The sequence below is a fragment of the Mustela nivalis genome, assembly GCF_964662115.1.
Source record: "Mustela nivalis genome assembly, chromosome: 8".
Taxonomy (NCBI): Eukaryota; Metazoa; Chordata; class Mammalia; order Carnivora; family Mustelidae; genus Mustela; species Mustela nivalis.
The window spans coordinates 7322857-7346747 of record NC_139027.1 but is presented as its reverse complement, the minus strand read 5'-3'; the positions used below and the strand labels follow the sequence as shown (position 1 = coordinate 7346747).

Below are 23891 nucleotides of genomic sequence, written 5' to 3'. Positions count from 1 at the left end.
AAACGACTCATATACATTTATTAGGATGGTTCAAAGAAAAATCCAAAGAAATTTCATCAAACATGGAACAAAAGGGAATGACATGGAAGTTATGGGAGAAATAGGTAAGACACAGAGACTGGTCCCAGGAGTTCTAGCACCAGACAAAGAAGTCCAGAGAAACCGAGTGAAGGAAGTTATTAAATAATAGGGGTGCCTGCATGGCTTAGTCGGTTGTGTCTGCCTTCAGCTCAGGTCATGATTTCGGGGTCCTGGGATTGAGCTCCAAGTCTGGCTTCCTGCTCGGCATGGGGGGTCTGCTTCTCCTTCTCCTCTCCCTGCTCATGTGTGCTTGCACTCTTTCCCTCTCTCTAATAAGTAAATAAAATCTTTTAAAAAGAAGAAATAGAAAACAGTTTCCCATGGCTGAAAGAGAAGTCTTTGGATTGAAAGGACTCAGAAAATAAGAGAGAAAAGACCCACATTTAGACATTTTCTCATGAAATTTCAAAAACAAAAGAAAGGATGGGAGTGTTGCAGTTCTCATCAAAAACTGACGCGGGGGTGGGAGTTGTTGTGGTTTACGGTTGATGCAGTATGCAGTAAAGCGTGGTTATGTGGCTGAGGCCAATGATACAACTGTATTATAGGGGTCGGAGAGGTTAGGGATGGTAAGAGCTCACTTGGTACTCTTAGAGCAGAGAACTGGTAAGTAGTATTTTAAATTTGTGTCCAGAAATAAGCTGAGATGTGGAAGTAACTGTCAAAAGAACAAAACACAGAAATGAAATAAAGGAAATTCCTCTGGGCGGGGAGTAGGAGTAGGCTAAGGAGGAGGATTAGGATACGGAGACTGCTGCTTTTCATTGTAACTTTTTCTGTTCTGTTCTGTACTGCTTAATTGTAACCATGTGCATACTGTGTGGTTATTTTTTTAAAAAATACTTTCTTAAATGCCTGGTAAATGTTAGTTTTTAAAAGTTATATATAAAGAAATGATAGCAGCTTTTCGAGTTCATGATTTAAAAGTCTATTGAGGTTTGCCGCAATTGGGCTTAACTGGTAATGATGAGATCATTTTAAAAATGGACCTTTTATATTTTATATATACGTTTCTTTCACATTTTTGACTCAGAAAAATAAGAATCATCATGTTTAATAGTACACGCCTTAATAATAAAACACAGATATAGCACAGACAAGTGATATTGAGTGATTACTTTTTATCAATGTTTTAAGAACCAAGAAGTAAAGAAAGTGACCAAATTATGTTAAGTGAGAATAAGAATAAAAGCTTTAAGTAATACACAGATTGAAAAGAGTATGATTAAATCATTCAATCTGAGTCTTTCTTGGTGTATATATTTTTGAATATCCAAGTGGCATTCAAATGTTTTCTCCCTGTAAAATACTCAGAACTGTATTTAAAAAGAAAGAGAAAACAGTATATGCTCCCCTTTATTTTTTTTAAAAGATTGGTTTAATTATTTAAAGATTTTATTTATTTGAGAGAGAAAGAAGGCTAGAGAACACAAGCAGGGCGAGTGGCAGAAGGAGAGCCCGCTGCCCTGCTGAGCAGGGAGCCTGACGATTCAGGGCTCTGTCCCAGGACCCTGAGATCATGACCTGAATCGAAAGCAGACAGACACTTGACTGAGCCACTCAGGCGCCCCTTATTTATTTTAGAGAGAGAGAAAGTGAGCACATGTTGGGGTAGGGAGTGCAAAGGGAGAGGGAGAGAGAGAATCTGCATACTCTCCCCGCTGAGCATGGAGCCTGACACTGGGCTCAGTCCCACAACCCTGAGATCGTGACTTGAGGAGAAATCAAGAGCTGGATGCCTAACCAACTGAGCCACCCAGGTGCCCCATGTTCCCCCTTAGGAATGCAAGTCTAGTTCCATCTTTCCAGAGAGAACATACTATAACAGTTTGTTCATTATCCTTCCATACCTCCTCCTTTGTCTCTCCTATATACATCCTTTTAAGTGTATACAGGGTTGAGGTGTTTTTAGATTGGGGGAGGTGGTTAATTGTGTCGTATATGTTGTGTTGTTCTCCAGCTTGCTTTAGGCTTGCTTTTTATTTTACTTATTTTTTATTTAACTTCATTCCTTTATTGAAGATTACTATATATACAGGAAAAAAGTACATAAATGATATGGTAGAGCTCAATGAATTTTTACAAAATGTATAGATCTGTGTAGTTAACATCCACATTTAAACATAAAAATGAGCACTCCTTCCCTCCCTGTCATTTTTTTCACTCATCCTAAGATAACCAATTTTCAGATGTCCTTTAATTCTCCTACTTGGTTGGCAGAAATGGCTGATCACAGTGAATGGTTGAGACTATGTAAGTTAGTATTACTGCTTTAATCACTATTTGGTTTAGGACCCCTTTATACGAATTTTTATTTATGTCAGTTATATCTAATGATATTTTTAGTGTTAGAAATTAAAACAAGATTTTAAAACACAAGAGCATACACACACACATTTCATTCATTAGCTGTTGGAGTGATGAATCATTATATGTTCTATAACTTCAAAAGTCCATACACACTCCTGAGAGAATGAGAATTAAAACAACAATGCAGTGATGATTAGTATTATGTAAATAATTTGACTTCTTGGTTTTTTTTAAGGATCAAGGGATGCCCAGTGGTTCCCTCGACCACATTTCAAGAGTTGCTTATTTATTTTGCGTGTAGCTTATTTGAACCTTTTCTTCGATGTCCCCACAGAGAACGTCAAGATGCAGACGGGCAAATGAAAGAACTTCAGGATCAGCTTGAAGCAGAGCAGTATTTCTCAGTAAGTTCCAGATACATTAATTTGAAAATGATCATCTTTGTAGAATTAAAAAATTTTTTTTGCTGCAGAACTAGAAAGACTCTGGTCTTTAGAATCGATTCTTAAAGCAAACATCAGACGGGGATTTGGATAGGTTGTTTTGTACTACACAATTCATATAAAAAGAACAAGTGGGCAAATGACTATTGATAGCTTAACAGAAGCCTATTATCATTGCTAGAAAAATAGTTCTAAGTACATACTTTATGAAGTTGATTAAAAAATTCTTTTTTCCCCTAATAATTCTATTCAAGCTGATTTTTTTGAGTCACTTTTTTAATTAACATATAATAGGAAAAATGATTGCTTTTTTTTAAATGATTGCTTTTTGAGGTAGAATTTTCATAGTGAAAGAAAAATTGTCATTTTAATGTTTGTACTTTTTTAGATTGGTTTTAAAATAAGTAGTAATGTCCCCTGTGTTTCATTTAAGCTAACAAAATTTTTTTGTCTAGACTAGTAATATCTTTTTGCCTCTTTATTGGTTCTTCCTGTCTGTGTCATTTAATGAGAAACCTCAGTCTGATATCCAGTTGAAAATCTATCTTCTAAATTGTTATTGGAACTTTTATTAGTTAATTGGTTGATTTACCAGAAAGGCTCATTTACCATTAATTTGCTCAAGGGTCCAGCATTGCTCAGTGTTCAGGAACATATTTGTGTGTGTCCAACTTGACTTTGTCTGGATAGACTTTGAATTTAGAAATAAAATTGATGATGAAGATGATGGTGGTAGTGGTGGCAATGATATGTTTCTGTTCTGTTTTGTTATTTAGACCCTCTATAAAACACAGGTGAGGGAACTTAAAGAAGAATGTGAAGAAAAGACCAAACTTTGTAAAGAATTACAACAGAAGAAACAGGACTTACAGGAGGAAAGGTAAAGCTATGATCCTTTTATCTTTTGTTCATAGTCATGTTCTCTTCTAGAACATTGCCTACAATAGTGTAAGTAAGAATTTGTTGATGAAGTACAATTAGACAAAAACTTTGACTTCCTAATGAAAACTGGACATTAAAATAATGTACCATTAAAACGTAGGGACTCCTTAGCTGCTCAACTGGAGATCACCTTGACCAAAGCAGATTCTGAGCAGCTGGCTCGTTCAATTGCTGAAGAACAATATTCTGATTTGGAAAAAGAGAAAATCATGAAGGAGCTTGAGATCAAAGAGATGATGGCTAGACACAAACAGGAACTCACTGAAAAAGATGCTACAATTGCATCTGTAAGTAAAATATCTAGTTTTTTTTTTAATTTTAATTAAATTACTTTATCGTCAGTCTTCCTTAAAAGCACCAGGGAAGGTACTACAGATGGAAATGAAAGATCTTAACATGCCGGCTATAGGATTTTGGATCCAGTGAACATTAGCTTCTCAGTGTTTGACAGACAGAGGCTCAAAAAAGAACTACTTCCAGTGGGTCTACCTGTCGGTAAATTCAGAGTGAAAAAACTAAAGTAAAAGGGAAATACCAGACACAGAAACAGTATAAGCCTTTTTCTTCTTGTTAAACAAAGTTTATTTGAAAGGAATCTTGGAACTGTCATGAAGGTACTCCTATGCAGGTTGAAAAAAATTGTAATGAAAATTTCAAAGAGAAGTAAAGTATCATGTAGTTGAATCTGTTATTAAATTGCTATAGTGGATAAAAAGTGTGGTATTAGAACAATGATATTTAATCCCGTTCAGTGGAAATGAGTAGGGAGGCCAGAACCAGATTCTTGCACATACAGGAATGTGATATATGGTTGTGGTGGTAATAGACACGTTGCTGGGAAAGGATTTAGTTGTAATAAATGATTTGGGATGACTTTCTTTTTAAAGGGAAAGGAATACAGTTAGATCCTTACCTTTTACAACATAACAAAAATAAATTCTAGCTATCATAGTATATGTGCTGCCGAAGCGAGCACAAATTCTAGCTATCATAAAGATCTCAATGTAAAAGAAAAATTTTAAACAATTAGAATGAAATCTAAAACTTACTATAGCAGAAGACAACAAACAACTTAGAGAGAGAAGATATTTGTAATGTATTCATGAAACAAGCGCTAGTATCAGGAGCACATGTGGCACTCTTTTAAGCTCATGAAGAAAAAGTTGAACAATATAGAAGAAAAATGAGCCAAAAGAGGAAACCCTAAAAATATAAGCAGATGCTTAACCTAACTACTATTTAGGAAAGGCTGGATAAAATAGCTTTGAAATAACACTTCATACTCATTATAATGGCAAAATTAAGTATCTCACTAATTTCAAGTGTTTGAAAGACATGTGGGAACTGACATTTTTATTTACCACTATGGAGAGTGTAAATGTAGGTGGCATAGTATAGTAAGGGGTATGGCAATTTTAAATATTTATTATTTAAGTATTTTAAATATTCAAAATATGAAAGTTTAAATGTTTGCATAATCTAAAGAAAGTCTATGTTATGATAAATATGCTGGAGAAATTTAGGCAGTCTTCATAGCAGCATAAATGTTTGTAATAGCAAAAATTCAAATATCTTTTGAATTTTGGTGCTCCCCCTCTGTGCAGGGGGGAGCACTAAAGGGAGAGAGAGGAGAAGCAGGCTCCCCACTGAGCAGGGAGCCCAGTGCAGGGCTCCATTCCAGGATCCTGGGATCATGTCCTAAGCCAAAGGCACACACTTAATAACCATTTGAGCCACCCAGGTGCCCCAAAGTGAAGTTTATTGAATGATCGCAAATTAGTAGTACAAAGCTCCCAAACAGGGAGGGGACCGAGAGGGTTGCTCTTAAGGATATGTGGAAGTTTATTTTCTTATTTCATTTCTTTTAAAAGATTTTATTCATTGGGTGCCTGGGTGACTTAGTCATTAAGCATCTGCCTTCAGCCCAGGTCATGATCCCAGAGTTCTGGAATTGAGCCCCCATCGGGCTCCCTTCTCCGCAGGAAGCCTGTTTTCCCTCTACCAATTCCCTTGCTTATGTTCCTTCTCTCACTGTATCTCTCTCTGCCAAAAAAATAAATAAATAAAATCTTAAAAAAAAAAAAGATTTTATGTATTTATGTGAGAGAGGGAAGAAGAGAGCGAGAGAGCACAAACTGCGGGAGGGGCAGAGGGAGAGGGAGAAGCAGGCTCCTTGCCAAGCAAAGCCAGACGTTGGGGGTCAATCCCAGGACCCTGAGATCTTAACCTGAGCTGAAGGTAGATGCTTACGTGGCTGTGCCAACCAGGTGCCTCCAAAATTCCAATGTCTTTTCAACAGACGAATACACAGACAGATGAAACGAGGTAGACGGGGGAAGGACTGTCTCAGGTAGAATGAATTATGGTCCTTATATGCCCGCAGTTTGATTAATACAATGTCCAGTGAAAGCAGGTACAGAAAGATACAGTGTGATCATGGACAATTTATAATCACACAAAACCACACTCTTTATTGTTTTATGTGTTTGTTAGAAAAGTGTATAGTCATGGGTGGGAAGGATGAATACATAATTCATAATACAGTTTCTTTTGGATGGGAAAGAAGAGTAGGAGTAGGATTTGTGATAATAATAAACAAGGATGTCAGCTTCTTTAGTAAAATTTTATTTTGTTTTAAAATATTCTGACTTGGAACACTGAAAAAAAAAAAAATAAATAAATAAAATATTCTGAAAGAAATACTACCATTTTAAAATTTGTTTGGGGCGCCTGGGTGGCTTAGTGTGTTAAGCCTCTGCCTTTGGCTCAGGTCAGGATCCCAGGGTCCTGGGATCGAGCCCCATGTCAGGCTCCTTACTCAGCAGGGAGCCTGCTTCTCCCTCTCCCTCTGTCTGCTGCTCCACCTGCTTGTGCTTGCTCTCTCTCTTTCTCTCTCTCTCTGTCAGATAACTGTAAATAAAATTTAAAAAAAAAACCCTAAAATATGTTTATTCTGGCTGATGAAATACAGTGCTTTGTTATAATGTTTGTTTTTAGTTTATTAAGTGTTTTTCTCATTAAAAATGCTGCTAAGGGGGCACCTGGGTGGCTCAGTTGGTTAAGCAACCGCCTTTGGCTCAGGTCATGGTCCCGGAGTCCCGGGATCGAGTCCCGCATCAGGCTCCCAGCTCCATGGGGAGTCTGCTTCTCCCTCTGACCTTCTCGCCTCTCATGTTCTCTCTCACTGTCTCTCAAATAAATAAATAAAAATATTTTTTAAAAAATGCTGCTAAGGCTTTTTGAGAGAAGGAGCAGGTTTTGGCTTCCTGGGGTGCTCTTGAGGTCTGATGGTTAGCAAAATTCTCATCAGTGAAGTTCCATAATGTTCCACAAAGCCACAAAGTGTAGAGATAGATGTACTTAGAAAAATAAGAGTTTTAGCATCATTCGAGTCTATTTTTATTTTGAATGATTGCTTTATAACTTAGATATTTTGAATTGGGTTATAATTTTTTTTCCACTTTCATTTTTTAGCTTGAAGAAACAAACAGGACACTAACTAGTGATGTTGCCAATCTTGCAAATGAGAAAGAAGAATTAAATAACAAATTAAAAGATGCCCAAGAACGTATGTATTAACAAAGACTAAAGTTGATTTTAAATTTGCCTAATGTTTTCTCATTGCTGTAGTTATTAATATAATCTTGACATTTTCCCGTGTTTCAGAGCTGTCACGGCTGAAAGATGAGGAGATCAGCGCAGCCGCTATTAAAGCACAGTTTGAGAAGCAGCTGCTCACAGAGCGAACGCTCAAAACTCAAGTAGGTGTGACACACTGTAAAGAGGATTTTGAAATCTAGTTCCTCTCCCTCTGCAGATTGGCTGTAGTGGTCATTGAGTGTATTGGTATTTTCACCTGGTTGCACGCAGCTACATTTGGCTGACATTGTCCAGTTCAGTGTTTACTTCAAGTTTCTGTAATTTTTCCATGTGAAATCACATTCCCTCCTAATTTTTTATTGTCACCTGGTAAATTTTTTTCCTTTTAAGAAATAACTGAGTGAACATTTACTGACAGCCTAAGAAAGCGTTAGTCCGAAAAGGCACCTTTGGCTCTTGAACCATCCTTCTGCTAGTTCTATGGCTGCGTATGTACAGCATGAATCTTTGTGGGTCCCAGATGCTCAGTTCTCTGGTTGGACATACTCTGTTTTACTAATATGATGCCAATGCAAAATTTTCTTCCTCCAGAATAGAAGTGGATCTGCCTAGCAGAAGTCTGTCTTGAAACTAAAAACTTAAAGCTGTAGAAAGTGACATCAGATCCAACCTGTAAACATTTTAAATTACATTTCTCAGAAAACATGAGAGTGAAAAACTAACATAATTTGGAAGAAGATAAAGAATAACGAAGGGAATATGTTCTTTAATATAGACAGTATTTCCCCTTGCCCCATGTGTATAGGGAAAGAGATTATTAGTGGTCATATAACTTGCTGTTGGTGAATTACCAAGAACCATCAGTACAATTTATTTTATTTGATTTACCTATTTATTTTTATGTTTTTAAGGCTGTGAATAAGTTGGCTGAGATCATGAATCGAAAAGAACCTGTCAAGCGTGGTAGCGACACAGACGTGCGGAGAAAAGAGAAAGAGAACAGAAAGCTACATATGGAGCTTAAATCTGAACGGGAAAAGCTGACTCAGCAGATGATCAAGTATCAGAAAGAACTGAACGAAATGCAGGCTGTAAGAATACTTTTTGAACTCTACGTTGAAGACTTAAGAAGCAGAAGTATTTTAAGTATTTTATTGTATTGGTTATAGAACATTTCTATTACGTCATAATTGTTACTGAATTAAAATTATGAGGTATATGGTATCCAATTAATTTAACATAATTTAATCTCTTGTAGCAAATAGCAGAAGAGAGCCAGATCCGAATTGAACTGCAGATGACACTGGACAGTAAAGATAGTGACATTGAGCAGCTGCGGTCACAGCTCCAAGCATTGCATATTGGTCTGGATAGTTCCAGTATAGGCAGTGGACCAGGGGATGCTGAGGCAGATGATGGATTTCCAGGTAGAGGTTTATTTTCACCTCTTACGTTATTTTTTATTGAAAAATTTTGTCTTAAATATAAAGCAGTTGATTGTGTTAAGTCCTGAGAGTGACTGCTCCTGAGAAAAATGTTTGTCATTTCTTTAAGAAAAAAGCATACTCCTTGGAATGGGCTTCAGACAACAATTTAAACTTACATTATATATTGATATTTGACAAAAATTCTTGTGAAAAAAATGCAAAAGAAAATTCCACATATTTACTTACTTAAATTAACTCTTTATGTATTATAGGTAGCTCTTTTTTCAAATATTCATTTTATTTTCTCTTAACTTGTTTCCGCATTCTTACTTCCTTTCCTTTTATGTTGGGTGTTTAGTTCATATCACTCAATCACGCACTATGGAATCCATGTCATTCACCTACCAACGTTCCTCTACTTCTCTCAATATTGCCACTAAGCCTTCCAGTTCTCATATGCTTCTTGACTCTGATTCTGATTCAGAAGAAGAATCTTTGCCTTACTTACCTATTTCATCGGAACCTAACGGTACAGGTGATATCCCGAAAAATTTTCACCTTTGAGGTTTTCCCCGCTACCCTTAGTTTCAGTCCCTTCTTTTTTCTTTGTAACATTAACTAATATTCACTAACTCTAACAAATTGTTCTGGTCTCAGTTAAAAAGAAAATGCTGCATGAACAAAGAAGTTTTAAAGGTATTGTCATACGGCATTGCTGTTATGTTTGATAGACTTATTTTGTCGACTTTATATCATTTAAGAGCATTTGGTTTAATTGCCTGCGTCATCCATTTTTAGCCACCGAGAAATTCTTTCTGAAGTTTCATGTTAAGAGTGACAGCACAGAAAACACCACGTAGACTGAGAGGTGGATGTAGGTTTTCATTGTTTTAGCTACATTGTGTTAGGCCTTAAAAGAGAGTTTAAGACACTTTGACCCAGTCTTTGCCCTAAAAGGACTTAGAGTTTTAAGTGAAGAAACTAGATGGAAAACATATAAAATCTCTATTTAACACGAAGTTCATGTAAGTACAAACCACGTTTAATGTAAATGCCACAGGAAATTAGTGTATGAGCAGTTGAATATAAGGTAAAATGTAGTCTCTTACTAACTGAATGCAGAGGGAAATAGCTGTATTTACCTTGTTGTCACATTGCCCAGGCATATGTACTCATTGTTACAGATCATCTGATTTGGTCCCTTAAGCTGGTATAGGACCATGTCCAGACAGGTACACTATATAGACTGTTTTTAATGACAGCATTTCTGTTCACAGAGTCTGGAAGGTTGTTAATGTGAGAGTATAGGTTCTGGAGTCTGGTGCATCCCTGTGCGGCCTTCCTGTGGGGTTGTAAGAATTCAAGAAAATGGATGTTAAGCATCTAGCACAGTTCAATACGTGACTATCAGAATAACCTCCAGAAATACTTATTGCCCCTAATTATTCCATTAAATGGTACTGATCACATGCCACTGGAACAAATTCTGAGGATTCAGGCAATTTCCTTTGTTGAACTAGAATTTTACTGATTTTGCCGTTTTGGAATTTAGAAATGTTTTTAGTTATATTGCTATTCACTAGCCAGATTTGATTGGTAATTTACACAATTTTATTTCATTTTATTTTAGCCATTTAAAACATCCACTTTCTCTGATCATGTAATTACTCACTTAAAATGTTTTCTCTTTGAAGAAGATACATATGCATTATATCAATAAATAGGCCTCTTCCAAAGGAAAAATAAAGAATTCTAATATAGGTGCACTAGTGAGAATAGAGAATTGCTTCTCTTTTTTGTACCTTTTCTGCTCAACTTTGCAGATGCATGGATTTAGTCAGCAGGGAGCATTTGACTTTATAAGCTATAGAACATATATTTTCAATGTGCTTAACCTGGATTTTGTTTGGCATTTCATAACTTGCTTATACTCATCCTGCAGCCTTATTACAGCCTTGATAACGTATAGTGATAAATTCTGAAAGGCATATTTGATTTGTTCTGTGACTTTTATATTAAAATTTTATTGCGCATTTTCTTAGGAGAATTGCTAAATTTATCCTCATATCTTCTGTTTATTTATAGAATCAAGACTAGAAGGATGGCTTTCATTACCTGTACGAAACAACACTAAGAAATTTGGATGGGTTAAAAAGGTAATTGGTACTTTTGAATATGGTTCTTTTATTTTGCTTTGGGTTTGTCCGTAGCCATTTCACATTTGTAGTTGTAAGATATACATTTAACTAGAACTTTTAGACACATAAAACTTTGTACTTCCTGATTTGGAATGATGTGATTTTGTATATCTTTGTGGAGAAACAAAGAAACAAACAAACAAACAACCTTTCATCATCATAATAATAAAACAGGTTTTGGTGGTAGGAAAACAAAAGTCAGTTGGCCTTGGTGTTCTGCTATTTCATTGGGAAAACAACTCTGGGTATGACAGGAAGCCCTAATAATTTCTTTTCCTGTTACTATGATTTACTGATATTGTGATGTTCATTTTTGGTAAATGTCTTAGTCTGTTCAGGCTGCTAAAACAAAACAGACTGGTTAGTGTATGAACAATAGAAATTTATTTCTCACAGTTTGGGGCCTGGAAGTTAAGATCAGGGTGCCAAATGGTTGGATTCTGGTGAGCCCTCTTTTACATGGCAGACTTCGTGCCATGTTCTCACATGGGGGACGGGGCTAGGGATCTCTCTCGACCCCTTTATAAGGGCACTAATCCCAGGGAGGTCTCTCCTCTCATGGCCTATTCATTCACCTTCCAAAGGCCCTTCCCGCTAACACCATCTCATTAGGTATTAGGGTTTTACATTAAAATCTGGGGGACACAGACATTTCAAACCATAGCAATAAGGTTACCTGTGTTACTGGATTGAAGATAAGTCAGTCCAAGATACATTTGAATTCATTTCCTGTTCAATTTGCTTATTTAATATGTATGCCAACTAAATTTATTATTATTTTAAGGAAGACTTTCCTAAGAGTATATTGAGAACTTCTGAGTTATTTAACTTAAGTATTTTATATAATTTTTATTGCTGTAGAATTTGTTTTCAAAGAAAATAAATAAATAAGATCTATATTAACTTTAGTCATTAATTCCTTCCCTCCGTCTCTTTAACAGTATGTGATTGTAAGCAGTAAGAAGATTCTTTTCTATGACAGTGAACAAGATAAAGAACAATCTAATCCTTACATGGTTTTAGATATAGAGTAAGTGTTTTTATTAAAATATTTAGAACCTTTCTCTTTTAAAGCATAAGAGAATTATGTGACCTTTTTTTTGTCAAATTAGTGCTATTTATTACTCACTGTAGTATGTAGATAGGTAAACTCATATGGCTTGTACTGTACTGTTGTTACATTTTCTTGTATTTGCTTCATAGAGATGGAAGTCTGGGATATAGAGTTAGCTAAAACATCTATATTTTATGGGTCTTTAATATGTTTTCTCTGAAACTAACTAGAAAATTTCTGATTTCCTGGAAATACTCAGAATCTCAAGGAATGATTGAATTAAAAGAACCAGTGTATCCTCTGACCTTCTAACATGGGTCAAAGTCATTGCTTTTAACTTCTTACCTAAGTATAGAGTAACTAATGTAATTTGATCCTTTGGTAATATTTTATTCCTTTATTAAAAATCTTTTATAGCAAATTATTTCATGTCCGACCAGTTACACAGACAGATGTATATAGAGCAGATGCTAAAGAAATTCCCAGGATATTTCAGGTAAATAACTTTATTTTGTTTTTGGTTAGTTGAATTTATTTTGGATTTTTTTTTTTCAACTTTAGACCGACGTTCTTGGTGTGATAAAGACATATCAAATTTCTTTATTCCTGGGCCTTCTTTAGATTATCTTTCAATTTTAGTCCCATTTAAAGGTTATTTGGGGTGCCTAGGTCGCTCAGTTGGTTAAGCAACTGCCTTCGGCTCAGGTCACGATCCTGGAGTTCTGGGATCGAGTCCCTTGTCGGGCTCCCTGCTCAGTGGGAAGTCTGCTTCTCCAGCTGACCTCTCTCCTCTCATGCTCTCTCTCTCATTCTCTCTCTCTCTGTCAAATAAATAAAATCTTTTTTTAAAAAATTGCTAAAACATAGCTATTATGGAGAAAATAAGTAGGCATGTTTTTTTCTGATATGTGAGCCAAGTGACCATCTTGATTAGACAGAACCTACTAATGTTTGAACATCAAATGCATTTTCTTCTCATTGAATGTTTTAGGCTAATATTATTTTATTGACACTGTAAGAATTGTTACTACTTAAAAAATAATTTCTGTTGACAATCATTCATTATTTATTTTGCTTTCTATAGATTCTGTATGCCAATGAAGGAGAAAGTAAGAAGGAACAAGAATTTCCAGTGGAGCCAGTGGGAGAAAAATCAAACTATATTTGCCATAAAGGACATGAATTTATTCCTACTCTCTATCATTTCCCAACCAACTGTGAGGCTTGTATGAAGCCATTGTGGCATATGTTTAAACCTCCTCCTGCTTTAGAGTGCCGGCGCTGCCATATTAAATGTCATAAAGATCACATGGACAAAAAGGAAGAGATCATAGCGCCTTGCAAAGGTAAATAATAAATTACTTGCTTCATCATTTATGTTCAGATGAATTTAGACATACTAATTTTTTTTCAAATATTTCTTTATAGTTTATTATGATATCTCAACGGCAAAGAACCTGTTGTTGTTAGCAAATTCTACAGAAGAGCAGCAGAAATGGGTTAGTCGGTTGGTGAAAAAGATCCCTAAAAAGCCTCCAGCTCCAGACCCTTTTGCACGGTCATCTCCTCGAACTTCGATGAAGATACAACAAAACCAGTCTATTAGACGGCCAAGTCGACAGCTTGCCCCTAACAAACCAAGGTAATAAATCAAAATGTGGTTAAAAATGTGTGTCTTTTTTAGTATTTTGCTATTTGTGTTCAGCTGCAAACTTTCCTAATTGTAGTGTTCCTTTGCTCGGGATGTCAGTGATCCATGGAATACCAAATGTTTGAAACTGTTTCAGTGTGTATGTCTCATTCATTGATTTAGTTGACTGTAGTACAGATTTGTTTACTAAGTCACATATATATATTAAATTCAACCAAAAATATATAAAGGTTCATTTTTGTCATCTCTAAGTATATAAACATAATATTTTAAGATTTTAGAAGCACACTGACTATTGTAATGGTTTAGTAGACAGTGTGTACACAGACCTATAAGCATCAGGTGCACACGTTGTGTTTAGTATTGCAAACCTGTTAACCTCTTTTATGTTAGATGACTTGGTACACAGGACCGAAATCTTAAGTCTTAATTCACATCTACAAGTTTAGAATAATACTTGCTTCTGACTTGTAGCAACAGAGATCAATCGTAAAAATGCAGATATTAACTGCATTCCTTGTGGACATTCCTTGTATTTGAGGCAGAGTTGGGATGAGGGAGTGAATTCCAAGATAATGGTGAATGCACAGAATGTTTTGGTGGAACTATTTTCATATGGCTACATTACAATCCTTTCATTCTTGATGCAGAATAACCATTTCTTGGCTTACTAGCTACTGTGGCATTTGTAACTATTGCTATTCACTGAAATGACCATGAAGATTTGGTTAGTTAGCTAAAGGGTAAAGTCTGTACGATCAGGTATCTAATTTCAGGTATCCTTTTTGTTCCCTAACACAGGACCTTCAGTATATGAATAATGATGTGCATTGGCTGTATTATCAGAAATCTTTTCATTCTAACCACAAACATCTAATATGAAACTTTTCTTGAAACTATTATCTCAAGGAAATAATTTAGAATGACAAAGGTAGAATTGCTGTTTCAGCAGTGAGAATGTTGAATTTTTCTGTGAGGTATGAGAAAACTAAATACTATAAAATTAGTGACTATATGATAGTAATTAAGCTGAAGAAACTCAATACAGAGACACTGAAGGTCATTCCATGTGCCATGCGCACAACATCTAAAAATTAAGTTTTTGTTTTTAATATTGTAGAACTATTAATGCATAGGTGTTATGCTATTGAAATAGTTTATACTGTCTAGTGGTGTACAGCTTCCAGAGTGCTTCCGTAATCTGTTCTCTCATTCAACTTCCTGCATATTCTGTCATTTAGTTTTTAAAATATTCCTGTAGAGCAGAATAGACAGGCGTTACCAGCTTGCTTTGTGCGTGATACTCGAGAAGGGCAAATACTTTCCGATTCAGGACTGTAAGAACTCCGGGCCTTTCATATATTTTACTCTTTGTTACTGTTTGATGAATTAATGATTTCACTACCTGCGATAGCACATAGAATTCATTAATGAAGCAGATTTCAGACAGAGGCATGTTTTCAGTCACATAACAGTTTTCATGGTCACTGACTTATAAATACTTGGTTATTCCCTTCTTCTCCACTTTGGCATTTTGGTCTAGTTAGAGGCACATTTACTTTTTATTTTTGTTGCTTTTTGTTTTTAGTTCTGGCCCTGCCCTTCGAATCATTCTTCATTGATTTTTTAATACATTTTGCATAGCAACAGTAAGTAATAGGGATTTCTTTCTCTCACAACTTTGCATGTAGATAAAACTAATACCAAAACTGACTATAAAATGTATAGGGCATTTTTGTGAACATTTTTTGTCTAATATACTCTGAAATTTTAAGCATAAAGATGGACACATTTAAGATGCAATTTTGTATCTTATTATGTGTCTGCAGCGTTATATCCATTATATCCATAATATCTGTAACTCCATTGCTTCATTAACCTCCAAAATTGTATCTGTCTCTGTCTTATATGAATCACCCTAAAGTTTGCATTTCATTTTGGGTGTCACATTTTAAGAGTCGTATGCACAAATTGGAGGATATACAGATGAGAATAACAGAGGGAGTGATGGATCATTTGAAAGTGTTACATGTGGAATAAGTGAAGGAATTAAGGATATTTAACTTCTGAAGAAATTGTTTAGAAGGATGGGAGATGGTAAACAGCCATAAAGATTTAGGGGACTTTTCTGTAGATGATGTATTAGAACAAGAACCAAGCAGAGAAACACATTTGTAACTCAGCAAGGGAAAAGTATCGGGCAGTCAGATACTTCCAAAATTGGAAGACTTGGTTTGCTCTAGAATAGTAGATGCCCTGTCACCAACAGTGTTAGTACCTGATTCAGGCGACTGCTTGGTGATACTGGGAAAGAGCGCCCTCCTCAGTCTGTCATGTGTAGATCGTCTGACAGTGAGCAGCACAGCTCTGGAGCACAGCTCTGGAGGGGAGCAAGCATTGGACCTGATGGCCTTTGATGTTCCACTAATTTATAACATTCCAGTAGACAGGTAGAGCTGTGAAAGGATCCTTCGGGAACACCTAGGAAACAGCTGGTTGATATCAGCCATAATTTAATTTCTAGCTCTTTGTATAATCTAGCTTTGGTTGAACTAATTCGCATGCTGTCTTTCTTAAGACAAATGTTTGACTTTGTTAGACATTATCAAAATCATCAAATGTATTTGTATATGCACTAAAACATAATACCTATAAATAATCATCTGATTTTTTTTAAACTTTTCCTCAGTGTTTGTCTTTGTTAATGACTACACCATTACATTTTTTTTCTTTTCGCTTTTGTGACATTCCTGGTTCTGATTCTCCTTTTAACTCTTTGCAGCAATCCCCTTTTTCTGTAGGAAAGTGATAGTTAAATAAGTGTTAGCTACTATGTATGCCAGGCACTCGTCTGTGAGCTTTAAGTGTACTAAATTATTTATCCTCATAACCACCCTGTGATTTTTAGCTCTTCATGTCTTCATTTAACAGACATGGAGACTAAGGCATAGAAGCACCATGTGTTTGAGATCACACACCAAATAAGCAACAAAGCTGTGAGTTCAGATCTAGATAGTCTAGTTCTAGCCTCTGCAACCCCAGCCGTAATCCTGCACTGCCTCACGGTGATAGGAGTAGAAATGAGTTAATTGACAGCTTATAAAACATATGTGTAGAAATCCTATTCCAAAGGTATGTTTTCTTGGTAATTTTGAATTAAAAAAAAAATGCTGGAAAGGCAGAAAATTTGTGAATATAATGTTGATTTGTGATAAAGATAGTTTGGAGAGATCCTTAGTCTGTTCCAAAGTGGGACACAGAATGCTGGTCTTTGCTGAGGGCATTTCTCTTTAATTATTTTTCTTTTAAAGGTCTTCTTTAAAATGCAGTATTTAAGCCACACAGAAAAGTATAAAGCAAAAATGCAGTAAATGCTCATTTGCCCAGTTTTAAGAAATAAAGCATTGCCAGCACAGTTAAACTTTAAGGGTGAGAGGAGCTCTTATCATTATTTTATTTATGGGGGGTGGGGGTTGGGCAGAGGGAGAGAGAATCTTAAGCAGGTTTCACACCCAACACAAGGCTTGATCTCATGACCCTGAGATCATGACCTAAGCTGAAATCTAGAGTAGGATGCTCAACCAACTGAGCCACCCAGGTGCTCATGTTATTATTTCAGTTTTGTTCTTTTCCATTTATAAATATAGGAAGCTAACAGACTAATTATTTGGATAAGAATGAAAAAGCTGTATGCAATTGGAAGTGTCAAAAATAAATCCGTTAAGTGTTGTAGAAGAAAATAGGTGAATATGGATCTGATTTTGGATTGGGGAGCTTCGTGTGTGTGTGTGTGTGTATAATTTGCAATGTGTATGAGAAAGATGGGTTATATCTCTCTATATAGAGTTCTTATATAAATCATTTATATGATTGCCTCTTCCCAATATAAAAATCAGTGAGGAACATGCCAGCATTACTATAAATATGGAAAAATGGTCAACTTGATTATTTTTTTTTTAATTTTTTTAAAGATTTTATTTATTTATTTGACAGAGATACAGCAAGAGAGGGAACACAAACCGGGGGAGTCGGAGAGGGAGAAGCAGGCTTCCCGCAGAGCAGAGAGCCCAATACGGGGTTCCATCCCAGGACCCTGAGATCATGAGCTGAGCTGAAGGCAGAGGCTTAACCCACTGAGCCACCCAGGTGCCCCGGTCAACTTGATTATTAAGCAAAGATGTTAAAATAAAAGTAAAATGTAAAACCTGCCAAACTGGTAAGATTAATGCTGGTATCGGCGGCATGTAAAGAAACAGGCAGTGTCACGTACTTTTAGCAGAACTCAAAGTTCTAATGCTCCTTTCCAAGCAGTCTTTGGCAGTAAGTTTCACAGGCCTGCAGTGTGTACCCACTGATCAATAAATAGAGGAGATAGAAAATCAAACAGATAGTGTTATGGTACTTTTTAAAATGTTATTTATAATAGAAGCATGAGTGAGTGTTACAGGGGAACAAACGAAAACATGGAAAATTCTGCCTGAGGGCATCAAGCTAGCTCACCAAAAAGGGAGGTTCAGTAATTTTCCAGGCAAAGAAATATGGGAAAAGACAATGGTGGGCCAAATGTTATGTGCAGAGGTACTGAGTTGTCAGAATTACTTCCGTGTTATGTGTTTGTAACATTGTATTGGGTTAGAGTGGGGAGAGGGTAATGACAGGGAACGGCAGAAGATGTCCCTGGAGAGAAAGCGTTGAACCAGATTGAAAAGGACCCAGTACACTGTGCTGTGGGAGTTTTTATTTTGTTCTTCGGATAGAAGTCTTTCAGCAAGAGATTGGTGTGTGTTGCCTTAATGAGCTCCTTCACTAATGTACTGAAACCAAGTCCGAGAAAGCTTTCTCATGTTGGAATGAGAATTAGATGGCTGACTGGCAAGGGCTGAGGGAGCTTTAAGGAAGACTCTCAGGCATTGTGCTAGTGACCAGACTTCTAGAATTTGAAGACTGTGACATGGGTGCACACTTCACAAACACTTCCAAGGTTTCAGAAGGGTAGGAAATGCAGATTTTTCAAAATTGGGGCTTAAACACCCAGGATGGCTGACTGATTTCCATGTCCCTTCACTACAACTTACTGTCTGTGTAAGCCTAGAAAAATGCGAAGTGTGTTTAAGTGAGTAATTTATATCTTTGTGCATTTTCTCAAATATTCTACATTCAGCACATTTTGAAATAGAGTAATTTGATTTGGTTTATTTCTTTTCATTTAGGGTAACCATCTATCAACATACTCTGTCAGTTTATTTACTCTGTCAACCAGATGCATTAGAATTCACTTCCAATTTTTTATTAAAAAATGTAGATACTTGGGGCTCCCTGGGTGACTCAGTCAGTTTAACGCCTTCCTTTGGCTCAGGTCATGATCCCAGGGTTCTGGGGTGGAGCCCCACATGCTGGGAGCCTGCTTCTCCCTCTCCCTCTGCCTCTTCCCCTGCTTATGCTCTCTCTATCAAATAAATAAATAAAAATCTTTAAAAAAAATGCAGTTACTTGCCTCCCATTGCCCCTTCAATCCAGTTATATCAGAATCTCTTGAGATAATGCCTGGAATATACATTATAAGTAGTATTGAGTAAACAACATAAAGTTTAAGAAGCAACTTATTTTTTAAAAGATTTTATTTATTTGGGAGACAGAGAGAGAAAGAGATAGAGGAAGGGCAGAGGGAGAAGGAGAAGCAGACTTCCCGCTGACCAGGGAGCTCAGTGCAGGACTCAATCCCAGAACTCCAGGATCAAGAGTCGAGCCAAAGGTAGACGCTTAACTGACTGAGCCACCCAGGTGCCCTAAGAACTGACTTTAAGGTTGAGGTCACAAATGATATTTGGGGAACCAAATGAGTTCCTTGGCATAAGTTGATTCATGAACCTCACAGTTAAAACAATTAAAAAGTTAACCTATTTTTTAAAATAAAGATGATAGCAATATTAGATGTTTGGATTGGAAAGAAAAAAACACATACACCCCTGCTCTAAGTCCACTTTATTCAGCCAAGATAAGCTGGTAATAATGCTTATATACCTGTGGTTTTTCTCTTCAGTTGTGGTTTTTCACGGAGAACATCACTGTTGGCCCACTGAGCATATGGTGTCCAGTTAGAATTGAGAAGCCTGCATTCTTAGTATTAGTCCCTCTTTAAACTGGGACTCGTGGTACTGTTCTAGAAAAATGTGAGCTGGCCATCTGGGTCCTTTTGCAAAGGGAGTGTTGACAAATGTTGAGCTTTGGTACAAATCAAAATGGGCATCAGGATGGTTACATCTTCATTTGGGCCCAGTGGGGAAAAGCTCGTTTCTTACCTCAAATATTACCTGTCTTCAGGTCTCTGGTATTCTAGAAATCAGACCTGGCTAATGTTATATGCACTCACATAAAAAGGGAAAGAAGATCTCCTGTGTGCTACCATCTTAATTTTGGCTATGTTGTTTTTGATGAAGGGAGAGTTAAAATCTTCACAGCACAAAGTGATTTCTAGATATCCTATTAAGCTGCCATTTTTAAAGAGTGCTAGAATGTGAATTTGCAAACCTCCTATTGCAGATTGCTTGATTTGGCATTTAAAGACTGGGATTGGTCATTTGATGATGTTGATGGTGGTGATGATGATGACGATGTTTTTGATTTCTGAAGAAATAAATGGGGTAAATCAAAAAATGAAAAATGAGTTAGTATTTCCAAGTAGTGCATGTGATTTGCCCTTGGGTTTTCATTGTTTTTGACTAGTCTTGAAATTTTGTTAAGTTGTTTTTAATAGTATGTATTTGAAAAGTAGTTTTCAGGAAAGTTTCTAACTGAAATTTTCATGTTAAGTTGTAAAAGTGAAATGCTATGTTCAGAATCTTTATTGGCTATATATTTTCAATACAGTTGGAATTACAATTTTTAATCTTAGGAATGAAACATGTACAAATAACAAAAGAAGCTAATTCTGGTACTTTCTGTTCATTCCAAAGAAGCATATTCAGAGAAGTAAAATTTACAATGTTTCCAAGTTCCTACAACTGTGTCAGTTTGTGAACATAGCATGGGATTCGGTCCTCCCCTATCCCTCTCTCCTTCCCTCCTCCTCCCTTCTCTCTAACGTGCAAGAATTGAACCGTAAACACTTTGTAAGTCTAATAAGTGCTGTGAAATACTGGTTTTGATTTGGCTTTTCTTTGTGATGCCGTGAGATGTTTGCTTTCCGACAAGTTGATGTTACTGTTGCTGAAGAATGCTGCTGATGTGCTGTGAAAGTTCCTGTGCTTGTAAAATACATAAATAGTTTGGTTAACCATGACTAAAGGAGATCTGAAGGAAAATCGAACCTCATGGTCAAACCTTTCATACAAAATGGATTTAAAAGAAGTAATGTCTATCTTAACCTAAGTAAGCATATTGCAAAAATAAACTTAAATTATGTATTATTGGGATGTATTTATAACCAAGATGTATAGAGCATTTTTACTACAACAGTGTGTTTGTTTCCATTTTACAGATTTTTTTGAAATGTGGCTAAGAGTCTAACAGTCAAGTAGAACCTGGTCCATAAGCCCACTGTTCTTTGAGCTCTATGAGGCAGCTAGTTGATTTCCAAGTCAGACTTACATGCACTTGAGTTACTCAGGAATGTATTATCTAACCCTAAGAGCCGGTTAACCTTATTAAAACCTGTGTGGTCATGTTTGTAGAAAATATAGGAAAATAAGAATATAATTGCATGTACCTGAATATTAGAAAAGTAATATAGTAAATAGGTTTATGCATGATTTAGGTGTTAAAAGTGTAGGAGTTGGAAGACTACATAGTTTAATTATATAAATGGAATGTTTTTTCAAAGAATTTAACAATCTCTTAAATTATTTTACTGTGTCAACTAACTTTGTTTTTCCTTTCTTTTTTCTAGCTAGCTGCCTTCTATGAATGCAGTCATTATTCAAGGAGATCATATTCTTCCAGTTAAAACAAGACTGAAATATGATGGCCCAAAATTTCTTAAAAAGCTATATTTTCCTGAGAGACTGATACTCACATATACACATACATACATACATATATATACATATATATATATTTCCCTTTATTCCTACAATATAAATTATAAATCTTGGAGATTTTCTGGGCTCCTTTGGAGCAGCAAGTTGAACCAACAATGATTGGTTAATAGAATAAGAATATTATATACAACTCTTCCAAACTTGTTCCATAACGCTCTCTTGGCAGTCACTCACACTACATTGCACAAAAGGATTGAGAAGAGTTAAAGATGAAAGAAATCATCTTTTCAGCATCAGCAGAGAGATTTCACCAGCACATTTACCAGAAGAGTCTGGGAATGGATTCCACTACAGTGATTGAGACTGCATCTTTTAAGAAGTGACCATTAGACTGTGTGTGTGCATATATATGTGTGTGTCTCTGTACATGTATATGTACACACACACACACACACACACAGATATATATAGTACTGTAATACTGCAAGAGGGTTCTTCAAAGGCCCCATTTTATTTTTTATACACATAAATCAGATATCATAACTTCCTGCAGTTGCAACTATGCACTTGTATAAAGCCATAATGTTGGAGTTTGTATCACTTATTTGTGTATACCCCGTGGAAGCTGCATGTTCATGTTTAAGCAGTTACTGTAACAGGCAGTTTGATGTTAATTGTATCAATTTCCTAATGCTTCATGATAGGCAACTTTTCCCATTTTGAATGCCTTAATTTAATTTTTTTTTTAAAGTCTCACCCTTTTCTGTATTTTGAAAAAAAGTGTTTACCAACTCTTAGGATGCAAATTCGTGTTGCAAAAGAAAAAATAGTGCACTATTTTTACATGTAATAGTTATCAATGTCAGCCTATTTTGATTGTATAACAGATTTTTTTTTTGAGTATTGGTGATAGAAACAATAATGGATACTATTGGAACTAATATATCTTTTATGTATATCTATTAATTCATCCCAGTCTTCATACAGACCTCAGTATTAGTGTGTGGCTATGAATTGTTTTCTTTGCTTTGAATTTGCTGGCTACCCTAGATGTGTTTTTATTTCTAGTAGAGACATTTGTGACTGTTTTTACATTTTCACACTCAAGATTCTAAGATTATCTCAAATATAAAGAAAACTAAGACATACTGTAGATATATTTTAAATATTTAAATGTGATCCCTCAAACACATAACTGTGTAATGGCAATATTTCAGGATTGGGTTAAGAAAACTGGTGACGGGAAGAAGTAGCCTCAGAGGCTCCTGATTTTTATTTTTTTAAAGGATGTTAAAGTTGATAGGTTATGCAGGACCACTTCTGCTAGATTTCTCATTATCCCAGAAAAATGTGTTTTATACTGCTACAGTATGCATTAATGTTAAACATCAAGTTGAAAAAAATATGTAGTCTTTTATCGGTCTCTTTATACACACACACACACATATAGGGTTTGGTGTGATGCTGAAATATGTCATCTAATAAACCAATGAAGGAAGTAGACACTTTTCATTGATTCCCTCTGGGATCAGTGTAGAAATGTTTAAAGAGTTAGACCCCCAAAATATAGATACTGTTGTGGAAACTGAAGAGTGGCCTTTGGCCTACTGATGTACTAAAACTGAATTTTGTTATTCTGTCATTATCCTGCCTGCACTCTTCCATGCTGTCTGTGCTAAGACCAGAGACGCATGCCATTTCCCTCACAGGGATGTTCTGCAGTTCTGGTTTGGGGGCACAGCTTTTTTTTTTTTTTTTAAAGTAAGATTTTAAAATGAAAAATATATAAAATTTATATAGAATAAATATTTCCATTCATTAGACTTGTTAAAAGGAGACTGAATTAATATTTTATATAAAGATTTTGTTACACTATGGGAGGTTCTATCATATTATTCTGAATTGGAGAGTATATATATATATATATATATTTTTAATAAACTTTATTAAGGTGAAATAATTTGAAGTTTACACATGAGTAATTGAAATATTTGAGTAAAAATGGCAAAAGTTAAATTTTGAATGCTGTATATATTAGAGAATATGGAGAATCATGGTGTGATGCAACTCTACAAGGAAAACTAATGTGAAGTTTTTTGGGGAAAAAAAGGTATTCAAGGAGGTGAAAAAAATCTCTCCCATGGAGATTCTTCACATTATATGGTTTAACACAAGGGTTTGTTTATAAGGTTGTTTCTCCAGCTAATGG

At 35.8% G+C, this 23891-nt stretch overlaps 1 protein-coding gene across 1 annotated transcript in view; it reads left to right on the top strand.

Annotated features, from left to right (window-relative positions):
* The window catches only part of ROCK2 (Rho associated coiled-coil containing protein kinase 2), a 139465-nt gene extending 119063 nt beyond the window's left edge, over window positions 1–20402 (top strand). The window contains exons 21-33 of the mRNA XM_082745526.1: window positions 2726–2795; window positions 3611–3714; window positions 3877–4063; window positions 7251–7344; window positions 7443–7537; window positions 8288–8467; window positions 8635–8803; window positions 10889–10959; window positions 11943–12031; window positions 12473–12551; window positions 13140–13401; window positions 13484–13697; window positions 20247–20402. Of these exons, the coding sequence (XP_082601652.1) occupies window positions 2726–2795; window positions 3611–3714; window positions 3877–4063; window positions 7251–7344; window positions 7443–7537; window positions 8288–8467; window positions 8635–8803; window positions 10889–10959; window positions 11943–12031; window positions 12473–12551; window positions 13140–13401; window positions 13484–13697; window positions 20247–20334 (1702 nt within the window). The 3' untranslated portion in view covers window positions 20335–20402. The remainder of the gene's footprint in view (window positions 1–2725; window positions 2796–3610; window positions 3715–3876; window positions 4064–7250; window positions 7345–7442; window positions 7538–8287; window positions 8468–8634; window positions 8804–10888; window positions 10960–11942; window positions 12032–12472; window positions 12552–13139; window positions 13402–13483; window positions 13698–20246) is intronic.
* Window positions 20403–23891: the final 3489 nt, after the last annotated feature.